Source organism: Diaphorina citri, unplaced genomic scaffold (genome assembly GCF_000475195.1).
Source record: "Diaphorina citri unplaced genomic scaffold, Diaci psyllid genome assembly version 1.1 scaffold150, whole genome shotgun sequence".
Taxonomy (NCBI): Eukaryota; Metazoa; Arthropoda; class Insecta; order Hemiptera; family Psyllidae; genus Diaphorina; species Diaphorina citri.
This window is the reverse complement of record NW_007377587.1, coordinates 200,952-223,932: the sequence shown is the minus strand read 5'-3', so window position 1 is coordinate 223,932 and position 22,981 is coordinate 200,952. Positions and strand designations below refer to the sequence as shown.

Here is a 22,981-nt window from a genome sequence, read left to right as displayed (position 1 = left end):
CGCCGAGAAAGGCCAATAAATGGATGGGTGATTTAAACATTATATTGGGAATAAAGGGAGAACGGGGGGGACTTTATGAATGCACTGTACATTGGTGACGATAATCTGTTCAATCACAGTTACAATGGCTTTCATATAATTTTGATATGAGACTAGAAATAAGTACCGACTTTTGATTTTTCAAGTTAGATATACATATACTATATCAACCACTAATATATATATATATCAAAATGAGTTTTCATAGCGAATAGCTTCCTAGTGACCCAAAAAACACACCCCGATCCAAAGTTGAGACTTTCGATAGAAATGAATAGCTCACCCCTAAAGGGGATTTAGCTAAAAAGGTATAGTGGACGGGCTATTGTATTTGCTTCGGTGTCGTCTGTCAGTCTGTCTGTTCCCATAGAATTAGGTACTTATCCAAACCTGGTCGACCTATACAGGGTGTCCCAGAATTTATGCTTAAATTGTTTTCTCGGAGCCTGTTTGAAATTTCGAAAAACAGAAAACCCGTAACTTTTTGATTTTTAATGCGGATATTTTGGCAATATCGCAATGCGCGAAATAAGTCCGCGAAATGGTTGCCAACTTTGGATTTTTAAATAAGAACCCCTATTTTTTATTACATCTTCGTTTTCTACATTAAATTTAAAGTACAATCGACTAGGTACTCACTCGAATGTTTTGCGGTTCACGGTTTTCACGGAATTCGGAAACCGCGGATCACAAAAATGCCTCAAAAGTACAAGTGTGACCCATCAAATCGGAGTGTTTTTTGCTCCCAAATTTTATGGTTTCATTATTATTTCATTTTGGTCCAATATTTCACTGTTTGCGATAGCACGGTGTTCGCGAAATCCGCGAATCATACATATTTTTCAAATGTACGTGTGTGATATATCAAATCTTGCTATTTTGAACGTATAAATCTTGTAAGAACGTATAAAAATATCAGCATTAAAAATCAAAAAGTTACGGGTTTTTTGAAATTTCAAACAAGCTTCGAGAAAAACACTTTAAGCATAAATTCTGGGACACCCTGTATATCAAATTAAAGGTCTTTTTACCAGGAACACGAAAGTGGTGGTGCAAATTTTGTCCAGAGAACAAAAAAAATGATTTTTCGGGGATTTTTAGCCCGTCCTTCCTTTATTATTACGATAGTAATAAAAAGGTATAAGGGACGGGCTATTATTGTATTCGCTTCGGTGTCGTCTGTCTGTCTGTCTGTCCCCATAGAAGGACTTATCGAAACCTGGTCGACCTATATATCAAACTAGTGGTTGACCGGTGTCGTCTGTCTGTCTGTCTGTCCCCATAGAAGGACTTATCGAAACCTGGTCGACCTATATATCAAACTAGTGGTTCTTACTGGTCACAATAGATCTACAGAGGTCGCAGTGTTAATTGCATACTCTCTTGGGAGAGGAGCAACCAGTCCCATAATAGAATAGATATACATATGGACTAAGCAAAACAAAAGTAATTCTGTACATTTTATTTTACAATTTTGTAAACACCATTAATGCTTAAACAAGATAAATGTTTTAATCAAATGTACCTACTTACATACAAATTTTGCACCTACTTAGAATTTAAGTTATGCACTCATTCAATGATGTCGGTATTTATTGTGCGATTTGTGCGATATCAACAGGAGGTGTTCCTCTTATCAAATATTTTATGAGAAATAAAACCTTCGATAAGTGCGAACACGTTCATTTACATTACTGTCGGAAATATTTGCATAACACGTGTGAACAGTGAACAATGAGATCGACAACATTTTGAACTGTGAAGATCTTCTCTGCTTTATAAAGGCTCAGTGATTCCAGTGGTCCGGACAAAATTACAAGAGAAAAACCCTACACGCGAGCCCAAAATAATTTTAAGCTCCAAAATCTACGCCCTCAAGTGAGGAAGACCACGAGACCATTGGCTATACAAGTCACCCAAGATCATCAATATGGGGTCAATACACCACGAGTATTTAGTATATTTATTTATGAAATTATACAAAAATTTTATTGAGTTTTGATACAAAATGTGTCCAAACGCTATGTGCTGTTGACACGGAGTCCTTTATACTTGTCAAATAATCTGTTGATAGGTTGTTACCTATTAGTACTTGTCGGTACCCACTTGGGTCATTAAGATAAATCTTATCTCCATCTTATCTCCTCAATAATCACGCCTTGTTCATCAGGCACTATATTTTTTTAGAACAATAAGCTACTCTTGTTCTGAATCAAAATGTTTCGGTAAAGGGAATAAAGGTTACTTCAATTTATTTTTTCCTCCTCAGATAATACTTTTTTTCACTGATGATGCCAGCAATTGCAAAACATAATTATTTATATGATATGCAGGGTTATACATTTACATAGCTATTCTTTTAGAGATTTGCAAGCCGTGATGAATTTCTTGTTTTTATTCACACTCAAGTAGGTAAACAGTAGGTTGTACAAAACATAGAGGTAAACTACTAAATCATGACAAAGCGGCTTTAAGAAATTTCAAAAATAAATATACTAATAGATGTATTCACTCCACATTAATAGGGATCAACTCTTGTACTTTTTTCAATCTCTCATGCTTTACGAGATAATGGTGAAGCAACGTTTTGTGTTTTTAATAGCTGGAGGGGTGAGTTTCCGATTGTTACAAAGTTATTACCGTAGATATCACATAGTTAAGTATTTCAACAGCCTCATTGACCTATCAGTCTTATCTCACGTGTCCATTGGTTTTCACCAGCTTCAACGTGGTCAAATACTTCTCAAGGCAATGACTAGTTTGCCCTAGGTCAGATTTTACCATTTTTTCTTCCCCTAGACTCCGTTTGATCGCCTGTGGATATTGAAGTCTCCAAAGTGCTCGACTCTTCTGCCGTTTTGAGGGGTTTTGTGAGATTCTCATCATTTTTAAATGCTACCTTTGGGGTGAAATTTTCTGTTGATCGCCTGTGGATATAGAAGTCTCTAAAGTGCTCGACTCTTCTGCCGTTTTGAGAGTCTCATCATTTTTAAATGCTACCTTTGGGGTGAAATTTTCTGTTGATCCTGTGGCTATGGAAGTCTCCAAAGTGCTCGACTTTTCTGGCGTTTTGAGAGACTTCGTGAGAGTCTCATCATTTTTAAATTGTACCTTTTGAGCTGGATTTTCCGTTGATTCCAAAACTTGCACCCTTTTAATTGGTTCTACATCTTCTGGCTTTTCAACTGTTGAGTTTTCAGATGTCTTCAAAGTTTTTGAATTCTCAACCGAGATACTTGTGTCTCCATTTTCCTTGACCTTTTCATCCTCTTGAAATTTCACTACGCCATTTACTTTTACTGGTGACGTTAGTTCAGGGTTTTCTATATGGGGTCCATTTTCTGCTGTGTGAAGTGAAGGATCTGATTTCTCTTTCAACGGTTTGCCTCCATTTAATTTCTGTAAAACTGTCAACAATGACCGATCTTTAGTTTCGGGTACAACAAAAATTACGAAGATCATAGCCATTAGCGTACAAAATGAAAAGAACCAGAAGCATCCATAGAGGTGTAAGATTTCCATGAATATGGTTGGAAATACTTTAACTGTACAAAATGCTAGGAAATTATTCCACAGTATGATGAAAGACAAAGCGATATTCTTCACTTCGGAGGCAAATAGTTCAGAATACATGACGTAGGGTATGGTGCCTGCTCCGAATGGATAAGCTAGCATATAGGATGACAAAGATATGAGAGGAATGTATCCAAGGTTGATATCGAGATGCATGGATTGTAGGTAGAAGCAAGTACCCAGAGCACATAGAGCAATCATCATTACAAAGTATGTAGCACATAAGATTTTCTTGCGTCCTGCCATTTCTATAAATGTTGAAGAAAAAATAGAGCCGATTAATTCCAGACCTCCCACTATAATAGTGCACATATTAGGGGAAAGTTGACTGCCAGATTGTTTGAATATGTATACCGTGTATGTGAGGACGATGCTAATACCTGACAACTGGATGCCAGCCTGTAATCCGAGCCCGATAATAATTCCTTTCAGTGTGGTTTTTTTCAGCAAATGTTTCAAAGAAAACTTCTTGGCTCTCACAAAGCTATCGTTAAACCTCTTGAGTTCTGCATTAACATACTCCTCATCCTCTCCTCGGTACCAAATCACACACTTTCGTGCTTTATCAGTTTTGTTCATTTTGAGTAAACACACTGGAGACTCTGGCAAGAAGAAAAATAAAACTAGGTACAGCACTGATACTCCCAGGCATAGTCGATTGAGTGTGTGGAAAGTAACAAACGAGCCCAACACATAAACAAACAGGACTCCTATGTTTGCGAACAACATATACAAGCTTGCTAGCTTGCCTCGGAGATGAAGCTCGGAAATTTCTCCAATGTACATGGGTGTATTGGAAGCCACGGCAGAGTTAGTAAATCCTCCCAGGAATCTGGCTACCATGAATACTGTTTGGTTGTCTGTACTTAACATGAGTACATAACATGTGATATTGGGCATGATGGAAACGTAACCCGTTACCTTACGACCGAACTTATCTGCCACGCGACCCCAGAATAAATTGCCTAGCATAGAGCTAATGAATGGAAGAGCTCCCAACCAGGATATGACGTTGTTGGAGAATGGTTGGGATCCCACAGGTGGCTTGTCTGATTGAAGCATAGGCTGCACCACGGAAGGCCATCCCAGAAATATGCCATACGCCACTGAACAGATGTTAACTGAAACAATAATAATAATAAACATGTCACATTGTGAGAAAATTCATCAGCACCTGAAGATACATATTTCACCTTCCCTACATTCTGACATCTATGTTTGCTTTGTTAGCCCTTAGTATAGGGTTGGTCTTAGTATAGGGCAGGGGTTCCCAACTAGCGGCCCGCGGGCCACATGTGGCCCGCGAAGCTCTTTGGGATTAGTGTTCAGCTACAATTGGGAGAATACTTTTTGAAAAATTTCGCCTGCGGCGCTCAAAATTCGATCGGACTGCATTTCTGAAAAGTTGTTAGGGGGGGGGGATTCCTACAATGCTCCCCTATGTACAAAATATATATGTGGCCCGCGAAGTACCTCCCAGTATAGCATGTGGCCCGCATACACATGGAAGTTGGAAACTCCTGATATAGGGTTAGGAAACATATAAAAACTTCATATTTGAGCCACGTTCAAATATGGCGGCGGTCACGTGACCCATCAGCAAGTTGCCTCAGATATAATCAATGCAGGGCATGGTGAGTTGCGTACATCTATTCTTCTACATCTATGGCTTTAAGTTCATGAAAATTTTCATTTGAAAATACACGTCATAAAGCGTAAACAATAAACCAAAATTCACTAGCACCTAACCTCAAAATTTTGTCAAAATGTACATGATGACGTCTGACTAAAAAGATCCATACGAACTGGCAAATTCGAACAACTTGGTAAATAACTAATCAATGTCCTTCTGTCATTAATTTTATCACTTTTTTTTTTTTGCAAAGACAGACATCCATGAAATTATTAGGGAACCCGAAGTTCATTCAACTCGCTTACGTTCCTTTTGATAAAGTCGATCTTTTTAATTCTTGTTTACCACACAAGATTAATCAATAAATTGTAATGACCAATAATTGACTCATAGATACATATCTACTTATCAGTAGCCAGCCTAGTTAGCTTGGTTGGTAGCGCGTCTACCTTGCAAGCGGAGTTTCCAAATGTGTGGAACCTATCTTATAGCAAATTTTGTTTTCTTTTCAATGATGCAATCAGTTTTATTATCTTGATTGATCTAAAAGATACAAGCGTTTTAAAAAGACAAGGTATGATAAACGTCCAAGAACAAAAACTCCTGAATAACTCCGCCCCTGTTGAAAATCGGATATGCACCTATTTATCTATGTATGTAAGACACATTAAACACTCTCTGACAAACTCAGAACTCAGCATGTTTGAGTAGGTACATAAATATAAAATTATACAATCAAGTAAACTAATTAATACCAATTTAAACGCAACTACTTTATTGTCCTTTCACTCCTAACCGATTGTTAAGTTAAATTTGGATCAAAATCAGACCGATACTTATGGGCAGCTCAGAACAAGTCCCATCATGCTAATAGTTTAATTCTTTAATGAAACAGTTGCATTTAGGTGGGTAAAAATTATAAACAAAAGGTCGATTCCTACGTATGTAAAAGGTTGTGAAAAATCCAAATGCTTACTTGCTTACTGGAACATGGCCTGGCACACTGCCGTGCTCTGAGATCTGAGGTCAAAATCCGAATAAGTAGAGAGATTTCGCATCCTTCTCATAATAGAGAGATTTCGCATCGCTTCTTGATCCCGATAACGCAACCCATGTTGGCGCCATCTTGTTTACATCATGTTTTTAGATTTAGCAAAGCGTGCGAAAACCAAAATACGATAACCCAAGCGAACCTAGCGGACGCTCAAGTAATCATACCTTTTATTTTGTTCAATGTTTTGTCTTGTCCTAACTAATTTCATCATCGTAATACGAAAATTACGAAAAAAAAATCCCAATGTTCAAGCCAAAACATTGTAACTCCGATCCCCGTGTCCAAAACCCCATAATGTGTGTCATGCGCAGAAACGAAAAATCGTCGAACATCGGACCCGATACCCAAAAAACAGGATGAAACTAGTAACTTCAAAAAAAAAAATCAATTTTTATTTGCCATTCTAATGAAAAAGTTCAAAGAAGTCGTGACGTTAAAGTTTACGAAATGTGCAGAAACGTATGCGACAAACACATTAATTGCGCAGAAATGCATGCGCACAAACACAAGGGAGCTTTGCTTGAGACAGTTGATGTGACGTCATCGTGTACGGGAGCTTAAGCCGTGACGTCAAAGTTTAAGGTTTACCGGTATTTTTTTAAATCGATTTATCTCGGAATCTAGAAGTCGTAGAAGAAAAAGAAAAATTCCGTTGTTCCTCATTTTTCCTGTTCTTTGACTTTAAAACCTCACCAAAGTAAGCACAACTGCTCTATTGAACACCTCTTTCTGATATGTGTATGTACTTTTGTTGACAAATAACAAATGTTTACAAATAGATGAATGTGATTAACACAAAGTTTTGTCATCTTTCCCCTAATCTTATCAAACACTCTTTACCAATTCAAGAGGTTTTTCTGGTTCCAATTATTATGTAGTAGTAAGAAGACTGGAAATAGGAAAGATTTAATATTTCCACTATTCATAATAGTTTCACGTCTCACCTGATCTATAGTTTAATCCCTCAAGGCAAGGTGAACATCCCGCGCATCAGTAACCAAAAGAAAATGGCAAAGTTTCTGAGCGCCACTTTATTAATATAGGCGCATCAAGGCAGTGCGCTAGGCCAAGTTCCGGCCTCAGCAAGCCAGTGTACATTACACGAAATATTTCGCCATCATAACTCGGTTAATTTTAAACCAATTTTGATGAAATTTGGACCATATACTTGCTTATTATGCCTGTGAAATTCTAGCTTTAACGGAAAGGGTAGAAACAAGGCCTTGAAAATCGCTTATTTTACGTCGGACTAACTGATTCACTCATTTAAATTATGAGGCACTTCCCGATGTCCTAGAAATTTGTTGACAGGATGCTAGTAGCTAGGTCTTTTTTTTCTTTTTTTTTTAAGAGGTTTGACAGAGGGAACTGTAACTACTATGGTCCTAGAGAGAGAGATTGAAAAGAAATAGAGAGAGAGTGTGAGATTGAAGAGAAAGAGAGAGAGAGAGATTGAAGAGAAAGAGAGAGAGAGAGAGAGATTGAAAAGAAATAGAGAGAGAGAGATTGAAAAGAAATAGAGAGAGTGTGAGATTGAAGAGAAAGAGAGAGAGAGAGAGATTGAAGAGAAAGAGAGAGAGAGAAATGTAGATACAGGAAAGTTTGGAGGAGAGAGGAAGACAAAAGAAGAGAGAAGGGAAATGGGTAAAGAGAGAGCAAAATAGGAGGAACGAGACAGTGAGAGAAAAAGAGAGAAGAGATATGTATGTAGAAGGAGAGTGAGAGAGAGAGAGCCAAGGGATGAATAGACGAAGAGCTTAGAGCGGAAAGGTGTAAGAAAAAAGAAGAAGAAGAAGAAAACGAAGAAGAAAAAAACAGAAGGAGAAAAAGAGTGAGAAATATCTTGTTGATGTTCCAAGTTCTTGTCCTCCTTTCATCTCTCTCTAGTCGTAGCTTCTTTTTAATTAAAATAAATAATGTTCTCTCACTCCCTCTCCCTCCCCATCTCTCTCTCTGTCTCTTTTTTCATCTCCCTCCCACAATTTGTTTTAAGAAAAGGAAGAAGACAAGAAAACCGTTCCCCGAAACGTTTGCATTTTAAATGTCGGAAAAATTGTTGACACTAAAAATTTGTTTACAAAAATAATAGGACAGAAGGAGAGAGAGAGAAAGAGAGCAACTAGGGCGGAGAGGGGAGGGGTATAATCGTCCCGAAATCAAGAGAGAAGGAATTTTTTTAAAGAGGTTTAACAGAGGGAACTGTAACTGCTATGGTCTTATCGTCCCGAAATCGAAGAGAGAAGGAAGAGAGGGATAGGAGAAAGCCAGCCGTTCCGAGAACGAACATTATCCCATCAGGATAAAATCCGCCCCGGGCGGGAATCGAACCATTTTAAAGAGGTTTGACAGAGGGAACTGTAACTGCTATGGTCTTATCGTCCCGAAATCGAAGAGAGAAGGAAGCCAGGTGGAAGAAAGCAGAGGGAACTGTAACTGCTAGTTATCGTCCCGAAATCGAAGAGAGAAGGAAGACAGGATAGGAGAAAGCCTACGATGGGAACTGTAACTGCTATGGTCTTATCGTCCCGAAATCGAAGAGAGAAGGAAGACAGGATAGGAGAAAGCCAGCCTCCGTAACTGTACTTTTTTAAGCGAATGCAAATATCAAGTTTTTTTTTAAAGAGGTTTGACAGAGGGAACTGTGACTGCTAGAGAAATCGAAGAGAGAAGGAAGACAGGATAGGAGAAAGCCAGCCGTTCCGAGAACGAACATTATCCCATCAGGATAAAACCCGCCCCGGGCGGGAATCGAACCCGCGGCCTAGCGCTTACAAGGCAGACGCACTACCAACTAAGCTAACTAGGCTGGCTAGCTAGGTCTTGATGAGTAAGTTAAGGGAAAGATCTAAAAATCGGCAAAAGTTGCACTGGGCTCCGCCCATAGGCGGAATTAACCGCTTCTTGAAGGTTTTCAATAAATATTTAGAGTTATCGAAAAAGTTATGAGATTAAAACCCCCCCCCCCCAAACTACCTAAAACCCCTCAAATAGAAGTTTTATGGGGGGTCCGTGACTTCAAGAAAGTAACTTTTTGCACACTCATCAGTGCTCTCATACTACAAAGTGAATCTACTTCAAACTGCGAACAGCCATGTTTATGTCACTAATTACTAGATACAGACAGTAGTCAGACAGTCACCGGAAATCCAAAGTACGACTGAATGCTGAATGACTGAGCTTCATTTTTTACATGACAAAATCAAAATTGTTTTCAGAAATAGGAAGAACCTTATGATGGGGGGGGGGATATGAGAACGGAAACCACGTGAGTGTCACCTACTCAAATAAGATGATAGATGAAGTGTGCAGAAAGACGCGAATGCTTGGCCAACTGATGATTTATTTTCGAACCAAAATACATTACCTGTACAATGGATGGAAGAAATGACATTTTGGCGCCGAAAAACACTAAATGTTTGACAATGGATTACTAGGCTTCTGAATTGTATTTTTAATTTTTTATATAGGTGACAATCATGAAAGTAAAATCAAAAAATCAAATCAAGAATAATAATAAACTAAATATTAAACAAATTAGGTAGGTACATAGGTACTGATTTTCTTTAATCACTACGAGCTAAAAAATTCCTGGAGGGACGGACCCTGCTTGTTTCTTGTAGGGGACCAGATATTACAGGCATAGTCAAGCTTTGATCTTATGTATGCAGAGTAAAGGAGAAGCATAGTATCTATATTTGAGAAATATTTAGTATTTCGTTGTATGAAACCTAGGATTTGATTGCTTTTACTTACTATTTTGTTTATGTGCTGGTCGAAATTCAAATTGCTTTTGGAATATAACCCCTAGATCTTTCTTTTGGTTTACTCTGGGTATAGGTGTATTTTCTATGTTATACGTTAGTTCTATAATATTTTGTTTCCTGTTTGTTATGGTCTTGATTTCGCATTTACTGGGATGATATTTTAGTTTGTTTTGTAGCAACCAAAGTTGACAAGCATTGAGGTCCTCTTGAAATCCCATAGATCACTCAAGACTGTTAATAGTTTTATAAAGCTTGATATCATCGGCATATAATTCAAACTGAGAATGTTTTATCACCTGCTGTATACCATTGATCATAACAATGAATTTTAAACCACTCAATTTACTCCCTTGTGGGATAGAAGATGGAGGGTAGAATGGTTCTGATAGAGCTTTCTTATGTTGTACTCTATGTTCTCTCCTGTCAAGATAAGAAGCTAAAAATTCCATCAAAGACCTCAATAGACCAACATCATAGAGTTTACTTGTCATGGTGACATTGGTTGTACGCTTTAAATATATCGCCGTAAAAAAAAAAAAAATCTATTTGTTTTGATTTATTTTCAATAGCCTCCGTGCAGTAAGTTTGAAATTTCAAAAGATTAGATGAGGTAGACCTATTGTTTATAAACCCATGTTGGTGTGGGTGTTCTGTATGTGCCTAGGATAAATAAAAAAATAAAACATGACTAATATTTTGAAAAATGTCCTAGTAGAGTCACCCCTTATCTTTTAAATGAATATCTAATACCTACTCATTACTTTAATTAATACAGATTGTAAATTCACTTTCAGATTTTACACAAGAATGTATGGATGTTGAAGACAGACTAAAGGATGTCCTCAAAGAGAAGATGATGCTTGTGAATGAGTGTCAAAATTATCTTAGGTATGTAATGTAACAGATTAAACTATATTTAGGTCCAGATTTATATTTTCAGCACTCCTTGTGGCTTGGGTTGCTGGATTTTTTTTTTCATATTCCCAGGACCAGGGCCTCTGATAGAAAGTCCTTGCATTGGAGATGGTGGGTGTATACTAAAAAAAAAAGTTCAATTCAGACACTTTAAATGATCCCTTATTAGTCTTATTACATGCTGGGAGTATTTTGAGATGGAAAATTTTCCACCAAAAATCGGCTGCCATTGGCAGCTCAGGTATTAGAAAAAAAAATAAAAAAAAATTCATTTTTCAGAAAAAAATGAATTGAAATGATCCCTTTACATAGGGAGTATTTTGATATGGAAAATTTTCCATTGAAAATCCATGGGTCAAAAGCATTCACCAAAATCCATGGATTTGTATAGAATTTTCCCAGATCAGTCACAAATAGGTATCACTTTACAAGGATGTCATTTGTCAACGGATCAAAGGCTCCTAAAAGACATCTTTTAGACAATTTACAATTGAAGACAACAAAATTCTGACCATATAGGATTATAGGAAAAAAAACAGCATTTAAAGAATCTTGAAAATTTATATTTAATATAAAAAACATGAACAATTCATTTATGAATTCAGAACCTATTCTTTTTTTCAACCCATTTTAAGGTAAATGGTAAGTATGGGGGGCGAGATTTTTTTCATCCTGAAGAAGGGATGTGACATATCAAATCGGTGTAGTTTTAGGTGCTGAGTGAGTACCGTGGTGACATTAATTTGTCATTATCTTATATTTTTGAGGTCTTGAGTGTAAGGGTATATTTTTAACACCCCCTTATACCCAAGACCTCGAAAATATAAGATATTGAAAAACTAATGTCACCATGTTATTCAGCAGCATTTCAGCACCTTACTACATGGATTTGATATGTCACATTCTTTGCTCAGGTCACATATGTCACATTCTTTGCTCAGGTTAAAAAAAAAAAAAAAAATCCTCCCGTACATACCACTTACCAATAATAGCAAAAGATTATTTGGTTCCTTATTAAATTTGATGTAGAATCAACAATGAAACAAAGAAAATAGGCGTTCTCATTTGAATTTATTGAGAAATGACAACTTTTATCCAAAAAGTGCCACTTCCGGGGTTCGAAGCTGGTTTTTGACATCAAATTTTTTTTTTTTTTTTTTTTTTTTTTTTAGAAAAGAAAAAGAAGGTTGTAAAAAATGTGCTCAGTTGGAAGGGTTGCTATTCAGAGAAACTAGAAAGCTCAAGCAATATGAACGGAAAATGAACAACATAGGTGAGTAGAATCATGATTACACAAGACTTACCCAAATCCTGTAGGTCACACTACTTACTTTACTTTCCGTGTCCAGCTCGGTCGTCAAATCTTGTCCATCCAGAAAAGAGCGGTCTGGATGGCCGTGTAATTTGCATGCAAAAGATCTAGCTCCGTGCAGGGTTTCTCCAACAGAGGACATACAAGTAAATGAGTAGGTCACACATTTTTACTTTCCTTATTTATATGATTCCTTATCACACGGGGAGTATTTTAAGATAGGAAATTTTTGGTCGAAAATTGGCCGCCGTAGGCGGTCGATTTTGGACGGAAAAATATTAAAAAAAAAAGTTCAATTTTTGGACACTTTTTAATGATCCCTCATTACACGGGGAGTATTTGAAGATAGAAAATTTTTGGTCGAAAATTGGCCGCCGTAGGCGGTCGATAGAAAATTTTTCAAAAAAAAAAAGTTCAATTTTTGGACACTTTTTAATGATCTCTCATTACACGGGGAGTATTTTAAGATAGGAAATTTTCGACCAAAAATCGGCCGCCGTAGGCGGCTCAGGCTCGAGACTTAGAAAAATTTAATTTTTTTTTTCAAATACGTATTCCGCAAATGTAATAGAAAGTCGTGTGATGTTCACACCAGATTTTTTTTTTTCCATCTGGCAACACTGGTTAAACGTTAAACGTAAAGTTCGTAAAGTTTTTAAAGTCGTGTGATGTTCACACCAGATTTTTTTTTTTCCATCTGGCAACACTGGTTAAACGTTAAACGTAAAGTTCGTAAAGTTTTTATGTTTTTAAAAGAAGTTGATTTGAAGGATTTATGACTTGTGACTTGTGACTTGCACTTCTTGCACTTGATCAATTCAATTTATTCTACTCGTTATGACCTCACCATGAGTTTATCAGGAAAATCTTCAAATTTGAAAGCCAAAATCATAGTTATTCACTCCCAAATCGTAGGTGAAATGGATCACTTGATTTCTGAAGTGGAAGATCTAAAAAACAATGTAAAGAAGGTTTTTTCAGGTATGTCTTCATTAGTATTACATAATTAATTATTGTTATGTACCGGGTTGAGATGAGCTTGAACTAGGTGAGGCAGGATATTGTTTCTACAGTTTGGCATGGGGGTGGTAACTTAACAAGCTGGGTCCGTCCCTCCAGGAATTTTTTAGCCCGTAGTTTATTTGATTGTGATTAAAGAAAATCAGTACCTATGTACCTACTACCTACCTAATTTGTTTAATATTCAGTTTATTATTATTCTTGATTTGATTTTTCGATTTTACTTTCATGTAATAATGATTTAAAATCAAGACTAGAGCCTGTTCTCCCTTTATTCCCAATATAAGGTTTAAGTCACCCATCCATTTATTGACCTTGCTCGGCATAGCTTAACATAGGTGACACTAAAACTGGTCTTAAATCAATGACTGAAGTGTTATCTAAAGCTTTCTTGCTTTGAGTTTGTAGGTCATCGCAACAAATTTCAAGATCAGAGCTCATTTGTGTGAGAAAATGTGAAAAAAATCCCCCCCAAAACCAGTTTTTTGGCTTTATGGTTCTCTAAACAAAATTTGCACCACCATTTTCATGTTCCTGGTAAAAAGACCTTTAATTTGATATATACCTAGGTCGACCAGGTTTGGATAAGTCCTTCTATGGGCACAGACAGACAACACCGAAGCAAATACAATATGTAGTCCATCCCTTATACCTTTTTATAAGACGGACTAAAAACAAGGTAAGTTTACCAACCTTGCCTTCCCCAACCCGGTATATAACCACAACCTGAGGAGTGCACTCGATTATTATTTTGTTCCACTCGAGTGGAACAACTATTCATTGGGTTCTCTGACCCGAGTTCACTCGCGCACTCGCCACATATTATTGCAGCATACAGTTTCTATTCGAGTACAAATCTATTCGTCAGAAAAACTATTCGTTTGAACGAGTTGAATGATTCACTACCCCCCTCTTGCCTCTTACTAGATGATGATGCAAGAAAGAGAACTGAAGAGGGGGAGGGGTATAGTGGTATACCCGTATGCCGAGAGTTTCCGAACGAAAACCCGAATATCTACGACTCGCTCGCCTACTCGACTCTCGAGTGAGAAATCGGCGCGGCGCGGTGTAATTTCCAGGAATAAATATTCAACTCGATTAATTTCCACTCGAGTTACAACTCGAGTTGGAAAATAATCGAGTTGAAAAATCTCACTCGAGTCCCATCACTAAACCTGAGAGGCTGCAAAATTGATCAGTAAGGTGAATCTATTGTATTTTATTTAACAATTAACTGTAAACCAAAACTTGACAAAAAATAAACAAGTGTAAACTGCACTGCTGGCAATTTTTTCAAAAAATAATGTCCCCAAGTCTGTTCGAAATCAATCTTTGAAGTAAAATTCAGTACCTTTTTGGATTCTTCTGCACAGATAAGCCATCAAAATTCAAAATTTGCTTTTGTTACTTTAACAATTAACAATTTCAACAACAATCAACAACAACAAACAAATTTATAAAAGCTGTTCAAAATGAGATCCATTTGTTTGTACAGAGTAACGCATTCTTCGCTCTTAACTCAGGACCAACTGCGTTGTTTATCATATCTGGGGTCACTGACGCACACAAAATCGCGATTTGTGTAATAATACAAAAACTAAAGAAATAATTAAGAAATTGTTTTTCTTTCTCACAGTGTACAGAATTTTTGTAGAGCAAATTTTTTCGAGTGAATACATTTTTTTAATTAAAATTTTATGCTGATTCCAAAAATTAAATAAAAAATGGGGGTTCCCATAAGAGTGACCTATATTTGGCAAAAAACGGGCCGTTTTGCAATAAAAATTGCAAATTTAAAAAAAGCCATTTTAATTATCAAAATTTCATCTACATGATGCCGTTTATTTCATTCCTTAATTCCCAGACGTTTCTGAGATATAAGCGTGGTTCGCAAATCACGAACCACCCTGTATATTGTATAGGTATTGGGTGGTAAAGGTGGAAAGTTTGACCAGGTATGTCTGTATTGGGGTATATCCGGTATAATATTATTGTTGGGTCTCTGTGGTTCACGTGCTGTGCGTTGTATGCATGTAAGTAGGTAGTATGTACATAGTGTGATAAATGAGAAATCGCCTCCAAGTAGTGAAGGTATTGACAATGACGGTCGTGATTTAAAAAGTGTACTCTACACTAGTACATACAATCAAGTCTCCCATATTTTTACTTTCTATTATTTTTCTTGATAATAATTCAACAATCATCAGGTAAGAATAACAGCTTCTTCTCTCTTTTATTATTATTATTATTATTTTTTTAATCGCAGTTTCAAAGAAGTAAATAAATGCGCTAGGTATCTTTTTCAAAGTTTTAGAAAGCTTTACTGCCTTTTTTCCAGCAAGTCTGTTGCATACCAATACTATGAAATCAAACCTGATAGCAACAGAAGGATCTCAAGGTATGAACAGTGACAAAAAGGATTATCCATTACAAGGAGATGTTGAAGAGGTAGGATTAAGTTTAAAGACAAGTAGCTCGTTGCACAAAAAAATATTGATGTTGAGTGCTTCTCCCGGCTTTGATGCAGTGATTTTGGAATGACGCCAGTGGCTAATACTACAATAGAGGTGATTGTTACTTTTCCTAGGTGCCACCTAGGTCCTCTTGCTTTCAAACAGAGGCGTAGTTCGAAACCTACGAAAGGATTTTTCACCCTCCAAAAACCCTACCGATTCCGTTAATTGAATCGTTCCCAAGAAGAACGGCCTATGTGATTTTTGCTACTTTTCAGGAGAGACATTTTAATACAGTGATGTGGAAATTTATCCCAGAATTATGTTTTCTTACACATAGGCCCTTTTACATGAAACCTTTCACTTCTTACTGTACTTAGAGGGATATTATAAAGAATATAAAGAAAAGTCTGTAAAGGATTCTGAATGTTAACAATGAACTTATTATTATTACTTTGCATGCAAAATTACAAGGACAGGACTTCTGAATTACTTAGTGAACTATTAGTATGCACTCATTGTTTAAATTTCAAAGTATGGTAAAAAAAAAAAAAAAAAAACTCTTTCTACTCTTTCTAGGGACCAGTGACCTCACTCATGATTTGAAGTTTGGGGGGACATTTCTTTTACATGGTTCCTTTAACCTTTAATCCTTTTGTTTACTCTTTTGCATTATTAGAGAGATTTCGCATCCTGTTTTTTGGGTATCGGGTCCAATGTTCGACGAGTTTTGGTTTCTGCGCATGACACACATTATGGGGTTTTGAACACGGGGATCGGAGTTACGATGTTTTGGCTTGAACATGGGGATTTTTTTTTATACATTTCGTATTACGATGATGAAATTCCCATGTTAGAAACGCGCGTAAATTTAAATTCTTTTTGAATAGATCACGGTTATTTTACATTTTTGAAGGGGAAATTAATTTTGACTGAAATTTTTTGATGTAGGTAGGTACCTTAATTAATTCAGAAATTGATTAAAAACAAAAACATAACAACAAACTTATTTTTTATGTAATAATTAATTATCATTATTTTCTTTTCTTCGTTATCTGTTATGTTCTTTTTTTACCTGTCGTTTTATTTGTACAAAAAAGAACGTAACAGATAAAGAACACGGTGGAATAATTAAATTGAGAAAACAAATAAATAATTTTAAAAAATCATTGTTTCTTGTTTTTAATTAATTAATTCAAAAAATGATTTGAATAATTTGTTATTAATTTCCTTAATCAGTACAAGACAAAACATTGAACAAATAAATGGTATGATTACTTGAGCGTCCGCTAGGTTCGCTTGGGTTATCGTATTTTGGTTTTCGCACGCTTTGCTAAATCTAAAAACATGATAAAAGAACATGGCGTCTATATCGACATGGGCTTGCGTTATGGGGATTATTATGGGAAGGATGCGAAATCTCTCTATTGAACCCAACTACAACTACCCAACCAAGATGAGTCACCGTCACCCCGAGAACAAACTTCTGTGTCTCAAATAGCCACCAATACTTCTTCAAAAGATCCTTTTCATTTAGTATTCGCAAGTAGCAGTTATTATTATACCCCCATATTTGGTTAAAAACAATAGGTAATTACCAGAGCCATTTTCTTTGGATTCCCAGCTTGGACTGAACATTCAAACTGGTCAAAAAATACTCAAAAACTTTTACGATAAGACCATAGCAGTTACAGTTCCCTCTGTCAAACCTCTTAAAAAAATAAATAAATAAAATAAAATAAATAAAAAAACGATTACGAGTCCAGACTTGCTTGGGACACTCTTGTAGTTGTGAACACTTGGGTGTCATTTTAGGTTCTTTGTTTCTCGTTTTACAACCCGATTTTAATCCCTCTTAAGATCGCCCTATTGTACGCACGTGTCAAACGGGTCGCTTCCAAAGAACAAAGGAAAAGCAAAGTGCCCGAAAATCAAAAGGGGGACGGATATTTGCGCAGTGTCTTCACCTACCTGATTTTATTACCGTCCTTTCTTTTGATAAAATTGTAACACCCTAGAAAAAAAGGTTCAAAGGTTTAAAATTGTAACACCCTAGAAAATCCGATAACATCATACCACACGACAGTTAATCTGATGGGTGCCGCTATTTGTGCTCAAGAGGTATTTTTCGTTCATTTAACTTTAACCCTAAGGAATCAACCCTAAAACCCCTATTTTGTAAAGAATAACAGATCCCTAAGACACTCCTTGATCATAAAAGTAGTCTTCTTTGTCAGCTCCCATGGCGTAGTGGTCACTGCGCTCGCCTTGCACGCGGGAGACCCGGGTTCGATTCCCGGCGGGGTCAAGAAATTTGTATCATGCAAATGATTGATACCGTGACTGGGTGTTGCGGGGCCCACTCAGCCTCGTGAGGAAAATGAGTAGCTATGTAATATAATGCGCGAGCGACCGGTGCCAGCATGGTAGGTAAACATTGGATTTTAGGATTATTGAGATATTGGAAAAATCCTACAATGCTGCAATGAGCACCAAAGTTGTGACATAATAACACAAACTGCAATTTACATATTAAATTCTTACGTAAATGAAAATACAGGATAATTTAAAACTTCACTTGGTTTTTTTATTTCTACAGCTTTCAAACGAAAATAGTCCCATACAACATGAAACCCCCAGTAAAAGAAGAAAACTGATACAGCAATCTTCTGAGATGAACCAGTCTCAGAGATCAACCAAACTAAAGAAAGATGAAAATCAGATAGTCAAATCTGCCTCTCCTCTGCACTTGAGAAACAAAGCAGTGGTGGATGACATGAGGGAAAATAATGTTGAGATAGTGGACAAAAGTCCGTCAATTATCACTAAACCTAAGCTCCGATCTCGCTTAGGAATCAGTGACCAGCAGTTGTCTGCTACAATAGAAGCAAATAATGGCATTGATAAAATCAAGAAGAATTTGGGTGGTGATGATTTTAACAGCAAGGAATCTAATTCATCAGCTGAGAACAGGAAACGAGATATTGCAGAGCAAAATAAAAACAATTACCAGAACGACGAAACTAGGTTTGTATTAAGTAGGTTACTACAGAGTGTTTTATGAGTTATGCTCAGAGAAGTTCAAAATATGGCACTAAAAAACATGGCAATATGGCTAGGGATGGCAATCCCGCATTTGCGGGATCCCGCGCTTTTTTTCCAATTCCATCCTGATTCAAAATGGCGGCGGTTCAAAGTTATGCCTATTATGCTGCACTGTGGGACGTGTCAGGGAGCGCGTAGCGCGACCTTGTGTGTATGGTGGGTGCGGGTGTGGTGGGTGTGTGATGTGTGTGTGGTGTGCGTGTGTGATGTGTGTGTGGTGGGTGTGCGTGTGTGATGTGTGTGTGGTGGGTGTGCGTGTGTGTGGTGGTCCCGTACAAAGGACGGGTCAACCACTAGTATTCATATCAAATTTCATTGAGATCAGACAAATATTTCATTGAGATCAGACATTGAGATTCCGGAGATATAAGCCAAAAACCAAATCAACTGCCCGACCTTCAATAGTGAATAACTCGCGCACCGCTCGATCAATTTGGCCAAAACTTTACAGTTCTATTCTGACCCAAGGTCTACCAGTGTACCAACTTTGGTTGAAAAATATTTAACCGTTCTTGAGTTATCAAGTGACAAACTTTTGCTGCAACTATATCAAAATGAGTTTTCATAGCGAATAGCTTCCTAGTGACCCAAAAAACACATCCCCGACCCAAAGTTGAGACTTGATAGAAATGAATAGCTCACACCTAAAGGGGATTTAGCTAAAAAAAATCGTGATTTAGATTTTGTTATACCTAAATAAAATAACCAAGTTTGTGCCTTTTCTACTTTCCAGGTTTCCCATGTTCGAACATAAAGATCAAGAGGATGAAAAAGAAGTTGACAAATTTGTAGAAAATAAGGTCAGTACTAATGTGAGCAAGCTAACATTGTGCCAGAATAATCAAACATTGAATGGAAGTAAAATATGGGAGGATAATATTGACAGTGATGATGACTTTGTGGACTCAAATCAAAGAAGAGTAAAACTTTCTCGCAGTCGAGAGAAAAAAGACTCAAGCTTTACTTTTACCGAACCTTCAGCTCCGAACACTAAATGGAAACTTAAAGTGCTAAATAGTTCAATTAACAAATCGAAATTGAAACAAACAAAATTAACTCTAGAGAAGAAAGTGGGAAAAATTGACATCACTGAAGTTGAAGGATATAATGGAGGTGTTGCACCAGGTGAAAATCAAATAATACTAAATGAAATTCCTAACCAAAGGACAAAGAAACTCATTATCGAAGAAACACAAATACAAGATGAGAAAAAACAGTCCTACAGTCAAACTGGGGTAAAACATTCTTCAAGCCTTGAGAGTCATTCCAGTACTGATAAAAACACCAATGGTAAATCCTTCACCCAACTCTCACTCCCTGATGAATCTTTGTTTTTACCAAACGCTGTGTCAACACAAAAGACCCAAAGAGAAAATAAACCATCAATCAACACGCGCCAAAGTTATAGAATGAAAAGAAATAATGAAATGTCACCCAAGAAATCTTCCAGACAGTCACTAAATAAAAACAAAAAAAGTATTACTATGCCTAAAAATGAAAAGTCAGTATCTTGTAGTAACCAAAGTAATGGTAAGGGTAATAGTACAAGAAAACCGTTGTTCCTACCAAGGGAATCTAGATATAACAAAAAGATGGATTTCACTTCCCAATGGCGATGTCCTGACTGTAGAGAATATTTTCTTGATAGCTATGGTCCTGATATCTTGAAACTAAGACCTCCGCCTAAAAAATGTGGACATAACAGTAAATACCCAGCAACTCCGCCCGATTTTTGGGATCCAATGTGTTCTTGATAAATGACCTTTCATTCATAGACATCAATATTGTGAAAAAGTATCTTCAAAGAGTCAAATTCTAGTCGCTCTGTTGACTATTTACAAAAAATTTTACAAGATGAACATACCTGTAGGTAGGTACCTTCTTTTCTATTTCAATAGATGCGAATTGCACTCATAATTATGTACATTTGTCTCAGCTTGGGAAAAAGTCTTCATATCCTCCTTTGGAAAAAAAAGTCTGAGTGGGGTCTACAGTTCACAGAACTATTAGTTATACAGCATGGCTCAGAAGTCCTAGTCGGACCCCTTGTAACTTTTGAATGGCTTGGAATATTGAAGTTCTCTTTTGTTCTAAAGATAGGAAAGGGCCCATGGCAAATTCGATGGTGATATCATAATCCCGGTTTAAACCCCTGAAGTGGCACTTTTTGTATAAAAGTGATCATTTCTCGCGAATTTCAAATGAGAACCCCTATTTTTTATTTTATTTTCGAATTTCATGGGGAACCACATAATCTATTGCTATTATTGGTAAGTGGTAAGTACGGGGGGCGAGATTTTTTTCATCCTGAACAATTGACTTGACATATCAAATCAGTGTAGTTTTAGGTGCTGAATAACGTGGTGACATTAGTTTTTCGTTATCTTTCATTTTAGAGGTCTTGGTTGTAAGGGTATAGTTTGAACACACCCTATTCCCAAGACCTCAAAAATGAAAGATAACGAAAAACTAATGCCACCAAGTTATTCACCTAAAACTACACGGATTTAATATATCACATCCCTTGTTCAGGATGAAAAAAAATCACGCCCGCCGTACTTACCACTTACCAATAATAGCAATAGATTATGTGGTTTCGCATGAAATTCGACGTAGAATTGGAAAATGAAATAAAAAACAGGGGTCCTCATTTGAAATTCGCGAGAAATGATCACTTTTATAAAAAAAAGTGCCACTTCCGGGGTTTGAACCGGGATTTTGATATCACCATCGAATTTAATGGTATACTACTATACTGCGGGACTGAACCCCTTGTAACTTTTACCACTTACCAATAATAGCAAAAGATTTTTTGGTTACCCATGAAATTCGACGTAGATTTCAAAAATGAAATAAAAAATGGGGGTTTTCATTTGAATTTCTTGAGAAACGACGACTTTTTTCCAAAAAGAGCCACTGTTGGGGTTCGAACCTGGATTTTGACATCACCATCGAATTTGCCATGAACCCTTTCCTATCTTTAGAACAAAACAGAACTTCAATATTCCAAGCCATTCAAAAGTTACAAGGGGTCCGACTAGGACTTCTGAGCCATGCTGTATATTAGATTTGATTTGGAATTCCCTCATTCACTCTTCCTATCCGGCCATAATCTTTCGACCCATGAGATAATAATAATGTTTATTGTTTTCTGTAACTATAAAATAATCTCATCAAGTAATCATATTGTTCCTTTTTTTAAGTACAGTAAGTACTTTTCAGGAACTCTTGTTGTTTATAGATCGGTATTTTGTAAATTTCATTTCTTCCGTGTAGAATGTAGATACTACTCTCTGTTCGGAAAGTAACGAGACTGATTTTTTTTTTCGTTTGACTTGCCTAATTTTCGACATGATCTCCTTAAAAGTGATACCCTTGGGAGTTCATACAGCGCTGTAGATGGATTTCCACACTTCGTAGCAGTGTTGGTACTCCGATTCCTGGGTCGCTTTTAGCTGGTCGGTCATGGCCGTTTTTATGTTGGTCAGTGTCCCATGGTGATGTCCGTTGAGCTGATTTTTCAACTTTTGGAAAAGAAAAATATCACATGGACTCAAGTCTTGTGAATATGGAGGTTGAGGGGCCGCAGGTATGTTTTTATTGGCCAAATCCTCGGTCACAGTCATTGCCGTGTGAGTAGCACCCCGCTATCATTGATGTTCAGCCTCACTTTGAGGACCCTTTCTCGTGGTTTTTCGAGCATATCCTTGTAGAAGTGTTGATTTACAATCTGCCTTTGAGGTACAAACTCTTTGTGGACGATTCCATGGCTGTCAAAGTACACAATCATCTGATACCGGTAGTTGAAGGCCGTCCATAGCGAGATTCATCTTCAAGCCTCTCTCTCCCATCAGAAAATTCTTTGAACTACCGAAAAACTTGTATCCTCGATGAAACAACATCCCCATAAGCTTGTTGTAACTTCTGGAAAGTATTGGTCGCAAAATGCCCAAGCCTGAGGCAAAAGCGAATCGCACAGCGCTGCTCTAAGTGAATATCACTCGTTTTTTTCGACGCACCCCCAAAACACAGTTTACTAGAAATAACGTAGAAGACAAAGTTTTGATGCTAGATATTTGAGACTTGTAGAGATAAGTAATGACAAGTTGAGCT

General features: G+C 37.0%; 3 protein-coding genes across 4 annotated transcripts in view; 2 read left to right on the top strand and 1 right to left on the bottom strand.

Annotated features, from left to right (window-relative positions):
- The window catches only part of LOC103505103, a 30,158-nt gene extending 14,259 nt beyond the window's left edge, over positions 1–15,899 (top strand). The window contains exons 2-4 of the mRNA XM_026820482.1: positions 10,858–10,951; positions 12,151–12,251; positions 15,649–15,899. Coding sequence (XP_026676283.1) covers positions 10,875–10,951; positions 12,151–12,251; positions 15,649–15,851 — 381 coding nt within the window. The 5' untranslated portion in view covers positions 10,858–10,874 and the 3' untranslated portion in view covers positions 15,852–15,899. The remainder of the gene's footprint in view (positions 1–10,857; positions 10,952–12,150; positions 12,252–15,648) is intronic.
- LOC103505098 (facilitated trehalose transporter Tret1-2 homolog) lies at positions 1,467–6,307 on the bottom strand. Of its 2 annotated transcripts, XM_008469406.3 has the most exons (2): positions 6,222–6,307; positions 1,467–4,733 (listed from the first exon to the last, which is right to left on the bottom strand). In XM_008469406.3, the coding sequence occupies exon 2, from the start codon at positions 4,672–4,674 to the stop codon at positions 2,935–2,937; it is 1,740 nt and encodes a 579-aa protein (XP_008467628.1). In that variant the 5' UTR covers positions 4,675–4,733; positions 6,222–6,307; the 3' UTR covers positions 1,467–2,934. The 2 variants fall into 2 exon arrangements, with proteins under 2 accessions (XP_008467628.1, XP_026676281.1); XM_026820480.1 differs by lacking the exon at positions 6,222–6,307 and having other exon boundaries at positions 1,467–4,816.
- Positions 15,900–18,326: 2,427 nt separating the features above from the next.
- Positions 18,327–22,667, top strand: LOC103505097. Its single transcript, XM_008469405.2, has 2 exons — positions 18,327–18,790; positions 19,602–22,667. Exons 1-2 carry the CDS (start codon positions 18,438–18,440, stop codon positions 20,620–20,622), a joined length of 1,374 nt encoding a protein of 457 aa, XP_008467627.1. The 5' UTR covers positions 18,327–18,437; the 3' UTR covers positions 20,623–22,667.
- Positions 22,668–22,981: the final 314 nt, after the last annotated feature.

Bases quoted from the DNA above. Each gene is read 5' to 3' on its own strand.
- LOC103505098 (XM_026820480.1), bottom strand. From the start codon at position 4,758: ATGTTTATTATTATTATTGTTTCAGTTAACATCTGTTCAGTGGCGTAT.
- LOC103505097 (XM_008469405.2), top strand. From the start codon at position 18,438: ATGAACCAGTCTCAGAGATCAACCAAACTAAAGAAAGATGAAAATCAG. The intron at 18,791-19,601 runs GTTTGTATTAAG...TCTACTTTCCAG, and splicing joins TACCAGAACGACGAAACTAG to GTTTCCCATGTTCGAACATA.